Source organism: Danio rerio, chromosome 12 (genome assembly GCF_049306965.1).
Source record: "Danio rerio strain Tuebingen ecotype United States chromosome 12, GRCz12tu, whole genome shotgun sequence".
NCBI lineage: Eukaryota > Metazoa > Chordata > Actinopteri > Cypriniformes > Danionidae > Danio > Danio rerio.
This window is the reverse complement of record NC_133187.1, coordinates 34,894,973-34,910,318: the sequence shown is the minus strand read 5'-3', so window position 1 is coordinate 34,910,318 and position 15,346 is coordinate 34,894,973. Positions and strand designations below refer to the sequence as shown.

At 34.8% G+C, this 15,346-nt stretch overlaps 1 protein-coding gene across 36 annotated transcripts in view; it reads right to left on the bottom strand.

Annotated features, from left to right (window-relative positions):
- Nucleotides 1–15,346, bottom strand: part of rbfox3a (RNA binding fox-1 homolog 3a) — an 829,029-nt gene that overhangs the window by 246,804 nt on the left and 566,879 nt on the right. The window contains exon 1 of one of the 36 annotated variants that reach the window (XM_073918651.1): nucleotides 14,267–15,213. The exons of 28 other annotated variants lie outside the window; for them this stretch is intronic. In XM_073918651.1, coding sequence (XP_073774752.1) covers nucleotides 14,267–14,284 — 18 coding nt within the window. In that variant the 5' untranslated portion in view covers nucleotides 14,285–15,213. Of the gene's footprint in view, nucleotides 1–14,266; nucleotides 15,214–15,346 lie in introns of those variants that run through there. 7 more of the 36 variants (XM_021480379.3, XM_073918652.1, XM_073918657.1 and 4 more) reach the window with 7 other exon arrangements.

Genomic DNA, 15,346 nt, shown 5'->3' with positions numbered 1-15,346 from the left:
GAATGAACCACCAACTTATCCAGCATATGTTTTACGCAGCAGTACCGCTGTGGCAATACCTGATAAATAAGGGAGTAAACCGAAGGAAAATGAATGAATGAATAAAGCAATAATAAATAATGCATTTAGGCATCTGCAATGGTGTTTATTTAGAACTTCTTAGAGTTCATACAAAATGGTCAAAAATAGTGGGTTGTTCATTCCGCGGTGGCGACACTTGATAAATAAGAGACTAAAACGAAGGAAAATGAATGAATAATTATAAGGCATCTTTAAATATTTTAAGCAATAAGCTAAATTCTAAAAAGTTCATACAAAATGGTAAAAAACTATTACATACCGTTTTGTAAAAAGTAAAAAAAAAATACTTTACTACAATATTGTGTGTAACAGTGTGTGTGGGTGGCTTTCCAGGGGTAAATCTAACATTACATTTAAATTATTTCTATGATTGTACCACTGAGTGATTACATGAGACATGATAAATTTCCACTGTCAGCCTGTTGGGTCGCAAAACCTTAAATTTATACCTCATCCCCTCAAAAAATAAATAAATAAATTACTTAACATTTATTCACCCTTGAGTGATTTTAAACCTTTTTGAGTTCTCTGTTGATCAGTGAATAAAAATACAGTAGTTGCTTTACTATAATATTTGAATATTGAAATGATTTGTGTGCTTGTAACACTGACTGATTGATTACATGCGACATGATAAGATTTTGTAAGATAGACTGTTGCGATATAAATACCTTTCCCCAAAAATAAAAAAAGTACTTAACATTTATTTACCACTGAGTAATTACAAAGATTTATGAGTTTATTTTTCTTTATTAATTATTAAATAAAATTTAAAATATATGTAAAGTAGTTGATGTACTATAATATTTGCAAGAAGTGTGTAGACACTGAATGGCTTTCCAAAGTTAACCCCTTCAGATCTGAATTATGTTCCAAATTTCAGAAAAATGGGATGTCATGTGATGTCCATTGTAACGGTCGTAAGGTCTGAAGGAGTTAAATACAACATTACATTGAAATTATTTCTGTGATTGTAAGACTGATTAAGTGATTACATGAGATTCTGTTAGACAGAATGTGTAGTTTGTTTTATTTTCGTCAATTGGTGAAGTATGTTTCTTGCCACTGTGACCACTGGCTTGCTTGGTTTGGGACTTGTAAAGCTGTGCATCAATGGATTTGCTCTTCAGTGTTTGGACTTTCAGCAGTGAAAATTAAACCACACTGAACTGAACTAAACTGAACTTCAACTCTGAAAACTGGACTGACACTGTTTTAATACACTAGAACTTTTATGTTAAGCTGCTTTGACCCAATCTACATTGTAAAAGTGCTATAGAAATAAAGATGAATGAATTGAATTGTAGTTTTTTCACCCTCGAGTGTGTTCAAAGGTTTACCAGTTTCTTTTTCTCTGTTGATCACACAAGAGCATATTTTGAAGAATATTTGAGAAGCAGCAACCAGAGACATCCATATAGGCAAAAAGGGACGACTACGAAAGTCAAAATTTAACGATTTCCAACATTTTTCAAAATATCTTCTTTTGTGTTTAAAAGACAAACCAGATTGATAAAAGTAAAGAACAAATAAATGGTCTTTTAGAGTTTTTCAACACTTTCATAACGCAAATGTTCTGGGTTGACTGTCGATTTAAGCCATGCAATACTTTCAGGTAAAATCAAAGAGATCAGATTGTCTAACTCAACAAGATACACCCTCATTACACTTCTTCCGCTTGCATTTACTCCAGGATGTGCCCTCAGTAGACTCGAGTGCTAATATTCCCCCCCAATAAGTCAGCTGTCGGAGCGTGCTGATTCGGGAACTCGTTGAGTAATTATGCCCATTGTTTTACGTTAATTTCACGGTCAGCCTCTCTCTCAGTGCACCGCTTGGCTCGATGGCCGGAGGATGCAGTAGCCCTTCATGTGACCTGGCTCCTCTGTTCCTGGGCTCTGACCACAGCACTATCGATCCCTGGATCCAAAGCACTGCACGTTCTATCTGGAGCCAGGGGGGATCGGCAGGGGGCCGCTGATCCCTCACACTTCACCTCTTATTCCTACAGTCCATTAGAAAGGTGTCAGGCATTAAACTGTGCAGAGGATAATGCTCTGAACTCACACCTTCAGAAAGATAATGGAGTGTCCCTGCAAAAGTGTCTCTACATTGAGCCAAATATCAAGTTTCCTGATTTTCCACTGACTTTCATTGACAAAAAAAGCTGAATTTCCATGACCCATAATAAACAGGAATAGGCGACATGATGGCGGAGTGGGTAGCGTGGTCGCCTCACAGCAAGAAGGTAGCTGACTCAAACCCAAGCAGGGTCAGTTGGCATTTCTGTGTGGAGTTTGTATTTTCACCCCATGTTTGCATGGGTTTCCTGCAGGTGCTCCAGTTTCAGTTCAAAGACATGTGCTACAGGTGCATTGGGCTAATTTGTCCATAGTGTATGCGTGTATGTCCTGGTCCTCCAGATTGGGGGTTGAAAGTTACAACTCACCTCATAAAAACTAGATGTTATGAAACACCAATATGGTGCAGCTAAATTTCAACTTCGATATAAATGACCCTGGGAGTAAGTAAGTGGGTATAATGAACAGGAAAACATGTCACCTTAAAATTAGCTTGTATCTTTTTTATATTACTTTAATAGCCACCAAGAGATCAACAATAGATAAGTCAACTAAGATTTTTGAAAAAAATTTAAAATGAAATAAAAAAAAATGAATAAACTAATCAGAAGTCATTATTTTTTATGTTTAACATGACTTTAATGTGCTCCCTATGCCATATTTGATAGCTTGATAGTACTTTCACAAACTGTCAGTCCAAAAGCTGTAATTAAATAAAATATTAAACTGTCCAACTTCTAATGTCCCTAGTTAACACACGCAATGCATTTTTTTCAACACAGTCCATAATTTCTAAAATATCAACCATTTGGTAGAGGTTGATATGTCGGTTTAAAGTAAAATTACCAGAATTAATTAATATACTATTACAAATCAGAAAATATGAAGTGTAAGACCAATTCATTAAAAAATAATCAAAATAAAACATTTTTTGAATACTAAATCTATATTTTTTTAAGTGTACCCTAAAATATTTCAGATTCTCATTTAACATGTTTTCTTGTTTGTTTATTTATTTATTTATTTTTTTACAATAAACCAAAATCAAGTGTAGTTCTGCAACAGGATTATATTTGTTAGATTTAATTTTTTTTTTTTTGTAAACCAACAATGTTGTGTGTGTAAGCCATTATTTAAAATTGTCAATTTTAAAATAACTTTAACAGTCATTATTTAAATCAGTCAAAACACGGTCAACTGTTTGGTAGAGCAGGCAGTTAAAGGGTATTTAAATGTAAATTATCCTAATATGTTAGCCTTAGTTAACAGGTACAGTCTGGTGACTGCATTTTAATAAAGTGACTGTCAATTGATCTGTAAGAAAGCATGAAAATCCAGCCAAAAAAAGTAGCCAAACCATAAGCATTATGGCATTACAGGGTATAAGCATATATTTTATAAGCATTATATATTTGTGATGATATGTATTAAGAAAGCACAAATTAATTAAATCAAAATTAATTGATAAATCACAGTATTTCCGATTATATTTTTTTCTTCTGGAGAAAGTCTTATTTGTTTTATTTTGGCTAAAATAACAAATTCAAAACCATTTTAAGGTCAATGTCATTAGCCCCCTTAAGCAATAAAAAATAAAAATATATATATTTGATTGTCCATAGAACAAAATTTAAAGCAACAAAAATCCCTGATATTCCATGAATTAAAAAATAATAATAAAAAAATCCCTGACTCTCATTGTCTGAAACATTATTCATTTTATTTTCGCCATAGTCTTTGTGTTAATCTGGGGTCGCCACAGCAGAATGAATTGCCAACTATTTCAGCATGTTCACCTTTACCTATACATGTCTTTGGATGTGGGGGAAACCAGAGTACAGAGAGAAAACCCATGCAAACACAGGAGAACATGTAAACTCCACACAGAAATGCCAACTGACCTAGCTGGGCTTGAACCAGCAACCTTCTTGCAGTGCTAATTTTCGTGACAAACAACTTTCGGCAACAAGTTACCAACTAAAACTAAATCAAAATTAAGTGATGATGACTACAACTATAATAAAAATATATACTGACTTTATCCATCAGTATTTTATTTTTAATGTAACTAATAATAATCAAATAGTTTTTTTATCTAATAAAACCAAGATGAGAATGTGATTGGAGGACGGTTTTTGAAAAATATTCAAACAGAATTATTCTTGCTGTGTGATGCATGACGCGCAACCACACACACACATGCACGCACGCACGCATACACACACACACGCACACACACTTGAAAAGTAACTGAACCACAGTAAATTATATCATCATAAGACTGGAGTAGAATTACTCGACTTAAATCAAATGAAATTTATTTGACTAAGACTAAAACTAAAACTATTTAGAAGACAAAAATTTGACTAAAACTAAATCAACTAAAAACGAAATCAAAATTTGCTTTTGAAATTAAATGCCTTCTTGCTTTGAGGCAATTGTGCTACCGACATGCGCCACCGTGACGCCCATGTCTAAAATATACTTTTAAAATTCTATGATGTTCCAGAAATTCCCTGACCCAGTCATTTGGGAACCCTGCTGTAATGACCTTTTTTCTCTGTGTAAACATAGCTAATTTTATAGTGATAAGCTTGAGCCAGCGTTTCTCCTTCTCGTTCTCACTATAGTATCTGCAGAACAGCAGGGTTCTTTTTAGTGCACAGATCCCTTTTGTAGTCTGTGGAGAAATCCCTCTCCTGCTCTGCTGTTTAATGGTCTTATCTGCAGCCAGGAGAAGATTAGGCTGTGACGGGCATGTGAGAGCCAGCGTGAGGCGGCCGGATTACACATGACGGAGGAGGAGCCACAGGGACCTGTGTGTCGCTAGTGAGGCCCCTGGGGGCTCATGGAGGTGGATAGGAGGTTATGGTTAATCCCAGTCAACTTGATTATTGTAATGCGTGTCCGATAATGATGACACTGATTCACATATTCAACAAGGGATGAAAGAAAAGGTGGAGAGAACATGAAGTGGAAAGCAGTGTGGATGTGGATAGGCATTCTGTCTATTTGTATTGGTGTAATGTTTTTCTTAAAGGGGTAGTTCACCCAACTATTTTAATTACAGTTCCCAATCATTTACTCGTCCTCATGTGGTTTTAAACCTTTATGTGTTTTTTTTTCTCTTCAACACAAAAGAAGTTATTTTGAAGAAAGTTAACATACATAGTAGAAAAAAACAAATACTATTGAAGTGAATGGTTACAGGTTTCCAACTTTCTTTAAAATATATGTTGAACAGAAACAGTTTGAAAAATTCAATTCAATTCAATTCACCTTTATTTTTATAGCGCTTTTACAATGTAGATTGTGTCAAACAGCTTCACATAAAAGATTATAGTAATTGATGTTGGTTGATGGTACCCATTGACTTCCGTTGTAATTTTATTTCCTATTATGGAAGTCAATGGGTACCATCAACCAACATTTTTTAATATTGAACATGTGAAGGGAGAGTAAATGATGACAGATATTTCATGCCAAACTGCATGCCAAATACGCATAAATGTTACTTCACTTATTATAATTCAAGTGTGAACCCCCCAAATATGTGAGGCAAGGGTGGAATTAATTGCATAAATTGCTGAAATATTTGGTATGAGCTTTTCAGACGGATGACTCAAAACTTTAGAGTTCGTATTTGACATGTCTTCATTGTCGTACAGTCTGACATTATTACGATTGAGATTTTACAGAACGACACAAGGACTGTGTTCATACAATCTGACAAGCTACAATCATAAATGATAATCAAAATCATATAGAGTGAGATCTGATGAAGCTATATGAGATGGCTTAACCTAGAGTGTACTTCAGTTTTTGTTTAATGCTACACAACCAATCTGTTTAAACCTGTTTAAAATGCTGCTTAAAATGAACACATTAAACTTTATTTTAGTATTATTTATAATATATACAGTCAAACCAGAATGTATTCATAACCTGAAGAAAAAAGAAAAACTAAAAGTATTCTCTAAATGTATTGTCTAAAACTATGCATTGCAGTAGTGTGCAGTAAACATGAGCCAGTCATGAGCCAGGCTAAAACTGGGTTTGTGTAAGATGAGTAAGCCTGCACGGAGCAAAACTGTGAGAAGGCTATGCTGAATAATGACTGATTATATAAAATATATAACTGAACATGTAAAGCACTGATTATAAATGTTAAATACTCAAACAAACTATATATATCAGATGCATTAGAGTGAGTAACATATTATCAAGTTAACATGCCATCATGACAATGTATGTAAACCATTATAACCATACTAGAGGAATATAGCAAAGGCAACACTGGAATGTAAACCTAAACCTAAACCAGATAGGCTGAAAGCCAAGAATAACAGAACCACCTAAACATATACAGTACTTGAAAGAAAAAACTTATTCAAGGTGGGGCAGAAAAAATGTATAAAGATTGTGAAGAACAGAAACACTTTAGAATTGTCCAGGAGAGACTCCAGATTGCTCTGAGGTCTGCTCTGCACTTTCTCGACTTTATTTTGTTGAATTAAGTCTATTTTTTGGTATTCAAAACCTCCTGTCTGATTTGTCGTTGATTAATGAAAAGGCCAGCAACTATGACAACCCCTGTCAAATTCTGACTTAAAAGTTACTTTAATTCAACCAGCAAGTTTTTTTTTTTTTTTTTTTTTTTGGACTGGAAATTACACGTTTCTCCCAAAAGATAATAAGACAAGAATGTATAAGAGTCATCATTGCGGAAAATAAAAATGTGCTCAGCTTTTATTTACATTTTAACAAAAACAATAAGTCAGAATTTGTCAGGGGTATGTATAATTTCAGGCTTGACAATATTAAAAATATATTTTAATTAAACATGTTGTAATTTAGTTTGGGCATATTATATATATTTTTTTATTTTGGCATGCTGTATTTCTATTTATTACAGTAGTACATTTTCTTTTTTTTTTTTCAATTTTTTTTTTTTTTGCAATGGTAAAACTGTTAAAGTCATAACTTTTGCTTCTTTTTTTATTGCTAAGGGTTCTTAAAGCCTCTTGGAGACCCTGCCACAGTTCATCTAGATTTAGTCTGTCTCAGTTTGTTCTGTTCTTCGTGTCTATCCAGACGGACTGGATGATGCTGAGATCAGATCTCGGTGTGGAGCACTGGCTGCTTTCATACTCTCCAAATATCTCACTGGATTATTACAATTAATGACTAAATCAATGTTGGAAATGTAAAATGGTTATCTCCGACTGAGCAAGGTTATTATACTGTCGTTTTTAGTACAGTACAGCTTTTTAAATTCCATTAATGTTTTTTTTTTAGTTTAAGATTGGTATTAATTTTGTGTTTCTATTTAGTTTTTATATATTTAGTTTAGAGTTTATTTTAGTATAGATTAGCAGAGTTAACATGTTCAGTAATTACAGCTCACATTAATAAAACACTTGTTAAGCAGATATCAGAAACATACGACAGTAACAAATGTATAAAAGTAAAAATTAACGTAGAATTCAGGCAAGCATCTTTGTATTAAAGATATTATACAGTTTAACAAGTCTAGATCACATCAATTGGCACAAGAAGAATAGATGGAACACTTTTTAGGCTCAAAAATGTTTTTGTATATAAACAAGTTTTGACTAATGTGTTCGACTATTAAAGCAACATCTCTAACACATTATAGAGTATGTGCTTATTAAAGGGGCAGTTCACCCCAAAATGCCAAATTATCTCTTCATTCATCTATTTCATTTATGAGTTTCTTTTTTTTGTTGAACGAAAAAGAAGATATTTTGAAGAATGCTTTGAATATAGTTTCATAACTAGGAAAGTCACATAGCTATAAGCATTCTTCAAAATATCTTATACTACTGTGTTCAACAGAAAGAAAGAAGCTCAGAAAGGTTTTGAACAAGTGAGGACTACTGCTAAATATAATTTGAATTCAGTTAGTTTTACAGTAAATTTGTTTGCATCATTAATTTTATACATTTTATTTCAGTTAATGAAATTTTTTGAGAGCAATAGTTTTGGTCTAGTTTTCAATTACTAAAATAACCTTGAAGAAGAGAAATAACTAACCATTTTATATTGTGAATATTCTGGTGTTCTAATAATCTGGGCCACAGTATATGCATTTTGGCTATTTGTCTGCAACAAAAAGACCTTTCTGTTCATCTGTAGGCAGCTTTAATTGGGATCTTTCACCGGGCCCTTATATGATCTCACCCCTGGGAGGAAAAAAAAGAAAGGAAAAGAGAAAGAGTAGAGCTGAAAGTGAGACGAAGAAAGTGATGGAGTGAGGGAAGGGTGAAGCCAGAGCGGATCACATTGGATGCTGAGTTGCTAGCAAGCGAGGTGACAATATTGCAGTCGACTTAAAAACACAAACAGCCAAGGGGTCAACAATAATGACTTTACAGAAACCAAGACTTGCTCGCCATGCATTTGTAAATGTCACGGCTGAAAATAGCTGCTCTACGGGAAAAAAAAGAAAGGAAAAGAACAAAGGATTAACAAAAAAGATTGTGCTACTGTAGGTCATGCAGTTACAGCTACTGTCCCGACTCCTACACCAGACTGAAGACGACTTTTTTTTTTTTTTCTGGCTGTCAGACGGCGGCTGGATGAAATGAACACGCGATGAATGTTACAGGACCCACAGTATGCAACTAGAGAACACAGATCAATTAAAGTGGTGACAAATTAGCGCAAGCATTTCATTTAGCAACATGACACCGTCTGAGGACGCTCTCCTCTCCGAATTACATGGCTGATTGACGCCACTTCCGAAAGCCATCGCTTGAATACACAACACTCTGAAGGGAAGCATGGCTACTAAAACTTTTAGATTATGTGTAAATAAGTGTAAACCAGAGTGTTTTGAACTACCACACACTTTTTTTTCTGCTTGCTTTCTTGATAGCATTTGGTCCTAGCTATTGGAGTCCGAGTAAGATTGTGACAATACAATTTAAACCCAATTAATTTAGGACTTACTGGATAATTTGCTAAAATTCCATAATATTTGCCAGGTAAAAACAATATTGTGCAGCTACAGTACATACAAGACTATAACAAAAGTAAATAAACATTGCAATACACTCACTGGCCACTTTAATAGGTACACCTGTCCAACTGCTCGTTAATGCAAATTTCTAATCAGCCAATCACATGGCAGCAACTCAATGCATTTAGGCATGTAGACACGGTCAAGACAATCTGCTGAAGTTCAAACTGAGCATCAGAATGGGGAAGAAGAGTGATTTGAGTGACTTTGAACGTGGCATGTTTGTTGGTGCCAGACAAGCTTGTCTGATATTTCAGAAACTGTTGATCTATGGGGATTTTCACACACAACCATCTCTAGGGTTAACAGATAATGGTCAAAAAAAGGATGTGACGAAGGATTAAAGCAGTTCTTAAGGCAAAAGGGAGTCAAACCCAGTACTAGTAAGGGATACCTAATAAAGTGGCCAGTTTAGCACATAAAATAGGTATGTAAAAAATTTAATCATAAGAAGACTGTGACCAGGCCAAAAAATTACACAGAACAGCTTTTGGTAGAAAAATATTGATAAATGTATTAAAAATTACACAAAGTATGTTCACCCTGATATATATCAGGGTGAATATACTTTGTGAATGTTTCACTTTACTTCACTTTACTTTACATAATAATAAAAAATTAAATTAAATACAATACAATACAATAAAATGTATTTAACATAAAAAATTAATTAAATGTTGACAATGTAACTTAAAAATGTTTACCATTAATATTATTATATATATTACATTAATATTTAAATATTGAGTATCTAAAACTAGATAGGACAATCGTAAAAGCTGTGAGAACACACACTTTCACAAAAACAAATGTAGTAGTACCCTGACCACTCCATATAGAAAACAAACGATTTTGCTGATGTGGAACACACACAATACTATGCCAATAGCACAGCTCATTAAAAGTGAATGGCAAAGGTTGTTTAGGGCTAGGGCTAGGCTTGGTGGGGGCATAAAAATAGGCCAACAGCAGTTTCAAAACCAGACTCAAGCTCTATCCTCTTCCATCTCCACACATGCTCACTGAAAAACAAGTCCCTTGCTCTGAGCTCTCAATTATTTATTACTGAACAGACAGAGCAGCACTTCTCCTCCATCTTCCTCTGCTTCTTACATTATCGTGCTACCATTACATTATCATTAAATCCATAATTGTACAGTAAATTCATAGATATATATTCTGTGATATATTCTTTTTAAAGCTGTATATAAACCAAGAGATATACGGAAACAATGAGACATGCTGAAACTAAAAATTCTGTTTGGTCAGTCTGGAAATACTACTACTACTACTACTACTACTACTACTACTACTACTACTACTACTACTACTAMTAATAATAATAATAATAATAATAATAATAATAATAATAAAATATCTTAAATATAACTAAACTTAACTGGTTTCAAATTAACACTTTAAATAATTTACACTTAAATATATATATATATATATATATATATATATATATATATATATATATATATATATATAGAAAATGTAAACTCAAAGGTTCCGAATCACCAAAAAAAAAGAAAAGAAAAAAAGATGCAAAATGTGCCATTGAGCTTCTATAAAATTAAATTAAATTAAATTAATAATTTTTGCTAAGATGTTAAAAACTAAAGACATTAGTGCTGTGACCCTTTGACAGTCTATAATCAGTGTAAACCAAACTAAACTAAACTAAACTAAACTAAACTAAACTAAACTAAACTAAACTAAACTAAACTAAACTAAACTAAACTAAACTAAACTAAACTGGTGTCAAACTAACACTTTAAATATTATACACCTAAACATAAATAATACATATCTAAAATATAAACTCCACATCCGAGTCACCAAATCACCAATTCACAAAAAAAAAAAAATAATAATAATAATACAATATGTGCCATTCTTCTTATGGTTAATAAATAAATAAATAAATAAATACAATTAAATACAATGCAAAAATCTCAGCAACTCTACATAAACTAAACATATAGTGCAGCATTTTCCACCCTCTTCCTCTGGGTTATTGTGCTATTTTTACATTAAAATTAAATCCATAACTGTGCGGTAAATTCACAGAAAAGTCCTCTTTGAAGGTTGGCGTAAAACTCATCCACACTTTGAAATAACACTTCCGAAAGTACACACACATACATTGCAGCAAACACACAAAGAGCTATCTGTCATCAGAAATAAGCGTCAGTCTGCCTGTGTGAGCTAATCAGTTACAGGATGTCTGACAGGGGTAAATTTTATCTCTCTTCTCACCCGGGCCATCCAAAAGTGAGTTCAGATTAGATTAAGCACGTCTGCGAGTTTGATTGTAAGAGAACGGGCCCCCGTGGCCCCTGTGACACCGTCTGTACAGCGTCTGCGTGAGGGCCTCTGCCCCGCGCTGGGCCGGATGAGACTGCAGTGATGAAGGGGAATGATTAATGGGCAGTCGGCGCTATCAAAGAGCACAGCCAGCTCAAAAGATGAGAGATTGCTTTCTGACGATCATTAAATCCTGGTTGCCACATCTACGAGCGCACACTTTTCATCTGGCCCCTGACGGGGAGAAAGGGAGCGCTGGGCGACCGAGGCTGGACGAGAAGCAGGTTTATGGCGGAGGAGGGTTTTCGTTAGCTAAAAGATCATTTTCAGCACAGTTTGGTGCTAGTGTGGTTGTTGTGTCTTTCTTTCATCCTCTTCATCTATTTATTAGTTTTGCGGTACAAGGAGAGGTTCAGAATGAGGGTGCTGCTATATTAAAGTTGACGTTTTAAACGGCTTACAAGATGCTGAAAAACACCAACACGCATGGAAAGAATGCCAACCTAACATTTCACATAATTAATAATAATAATAATGATATTAATAATAATGATGATGATGATGATGATGATTTTCAATGTTAAATAATTTTTTTTTATTTTAAAAGTTTTACATTTCAAAAGTTACTTTACAAAATATTTTATGGTACGAGACAATATTTTTTGAAGGAAAATATCAGATAATGGGATTGAAATAAATAAATAAATAAATAAATAAATAAATAAATAAATAAATAATCTTATGACATCAAACTAACTATTTCACAAAAGTTATTCACTATTTAGAGAAATTTATTTAGTTTAGTATTGCATGGCACATTATGGCTATGAAACTTTTAAAGAATAAATGACGTCAATGTAGTATTCTTATTACATAAAACGGACACATACATGGCTCCTAAAACAGAAAATGATACAGACAATAAAACTATTTTGTTGTCCATGAGAATACTACATTTTTAGGGCACATTTTTCTCTAAATTTAAAATTTGGTCATCATTTACAACGTAACTCAACTAAATTTGTATCATTACAAACAAATATGATGTAATGATACATATACAAATATAATTGTTTCACCTTCACAATTTAGGTGAATGTGATCAGTGTTGTTTTGACTGACTTCCATTAAATGGACAAAAATGTTTCTTTTCGGTCTTTTGTTTGCTTTCATGTGAACAATTGCTTTCAAAGTTTAACTTTTAAAATGATCACTTTTAACAAGACACAAAAAGAATGAAACTTTTAGGAACAATCAAAGTTGTTTGTCCATTATACAGTTGAAATCAGAATTAATAAACCACCTTTGATTTTTTATATATATATATATATATATATATTTTCCAAATTATGTTTTAACAGAGCAAGGGATTTTTCACAGTATGTCTGATAATATTTTTTTTTCTTCTGGAGAAAGTCTTCTATGTTTTATTTTGGCTAGAATAAAAGCAGTTTTAAATTTTTAAAAAAATATTTTAAGGTTGAGACTATTGATAGTTTACAGATCAAACCATTGTTATACAGTAACTTGCCCAATTACCCTAACCTGCCTGATTAACCTAGTTAAGCCTTTAAATGTCACTTTAGGCTGTATAGAAGTGTCCTGAAAAATATCTAGTCAAATATTATTTACTGTCATCATGGCAAAGATAAAAAGAATCAGTTATTAGAAATTAGTTATTAAAACTATTATGTTTATAAATGTGTTAAAAAAAATCTTCTCGCTGCTAAACAGAAATTGGGGAAAAAATAAACAAGGGGGCTAAAATTCAGGGAGTTTAATAATTGTGACTTCAACTGTATACAATGAAAAGCAATAGAATAACACAAAAAACGCATCTTTTATTATACACCTTCCAATTGTTACCATCAGGTCTTTGATACTGTGTTCTCAGATGCGTAAGAAATATGACAAAATGATCATGTATACCTCAAGCAATTAAGTTTTTAAATTCCTCCACTTTCAGTAGCAGTTGATGGCTCGTAGGCTGGATATTTAGTTAGAGTAGGGGTACAATGTTTTTTTAATGATTTATTTATACTCTATAAATGCCAAATGTGAAATGTCAGATGTCTTTGTGAGTGTCTGCTACAGATGAAATTTCCCTACAGGGACAAATAAAGTTAACTAACTAACTTAAAATGCTCATCAAACTGAAGACGGGGCCAAAACACAAAACAAAACTACAATAAAAGGAAAATACATGTAAGTTTAAGTGACGTAATCAACAAATACAATCTGTGAAGGGTCTACTAAACGACTTCAAGAAACATAATAGCATAAAAACACCTAAACTCCAACCGCTTAAAACTCTCCTATAGGGACTTAATAATGCATCGGCGAACGTACACCCACTTTTCGCTGTGTAAGTTTGAACACTCCCCATCAGTGAGCTGAGAAATTGCCAGAGCTATGCAGAATCAGGTCATATGATCCTCTGTCCTCAAAAACAGCATCAATACTATCCATTCTGAACAGCCACGGCTGAATACTCATCTCCTCCAGGACCAGCACTGCGGAACAAGGCCCCTTCGGAGTGGAGGAAAATTAAACACAGCTCCGACTGAAAGCAAATAATGCAAAGCAGCAACTGAGCGAGAGCAAATCTGTGTGTTAAGGTGGGAGAGATAAAGTGTAGAAAAGAGTGAGAATGAGATAAAGACACACGCCACGTCAATAAATCCCAGCAAAGTCTATGGGAGAAACAACGGCAAAAAGGCCAACCTGACACAAAGGTGGTACTCACCCAAAAGTACATCATCATTTCGACCAGGGGCAGGTGGGCACTCGCAGATGGAGATCTGGTTGGCGCAGCGGAGTGGGGAGTTGCTACTAATAAAGTCCTTCGCTCTTCCCAGAAAATAGGCAACTGTTGACACTCTATCCGTTTTATATTTATATAAATATATATAAAGCAAAAAACAAATGGAATTGACAAGAACAAGGCGAACAAGCAAAGGCGCCGCTGCTCACTTTTCAGTCTACAACCACACAAGTAGAGCTTTCTTCACGTCACTCAATCGTGCACGTCTTCTGCCCCGTGTCGATCTGTTCAGGGTCTTATTGGCGAGAGTTCTAGAGCGGGCACTCCAGGAGGTGTTTGGCATCTGTTCCCAGCATTCCTTCAGTAAGGCTGTGTTCCTCCGCAGGGAAAGGAGTCCATTGACACTTCAGGCACTGATACAGCCACGGAGCAGCTCAGCATCCCAGTGCAGAAGGGAGGGGAGTAGAGAAGAGGAGCGTCTGCTGCTGCTGCTGTTTCTGCGGAGGAGGCTGCCGAGGGAAGCCGGCTAGTGGTAGGGATTGAGAAGACCGTAGAAGCCCTTCTTTTTCCTCCTCGCCTGGTCTCGACGCTCAGCTGATGTACATGAAAAGTCGTGCAACGTGTCAACGAGACAACAAAGACCCGACGGTGGGAGCAAAGAGGGGACCAAAGCGTAAGTAAACTACTTGCAATGTAATGCGTGATCCTTTCTTTCTTTCTTTCTTTTTTTCTTTTTTTTTTCTCACCAATCTTTTTCTCAGTGTAAGTGAGGGAGCTGAGGGTTTCGATGGGGCTTGCAGGATTCCGGCTGTGATTCCAGCCAATCAGGAGTCGGAGTGTGCCGGTGGAGAGCAGGGGGAATCGCTTGACAGGTTGCGTGCCATGAGAACTGGGTTGCTGTTTTTGGTAGCTTTTTTTTTGGTGTGTGTGTGTGTGTGTTGGAGCAGCTACAGTAAGTGCATGCGTAAACACACAACCACGCGCCTTTCGGGAGGGAGGGTGGTTAAGTGGGGGGGTTACACTGCCGTTTAACATCTCAGCTGTCTCAGCAATTTCAAACCC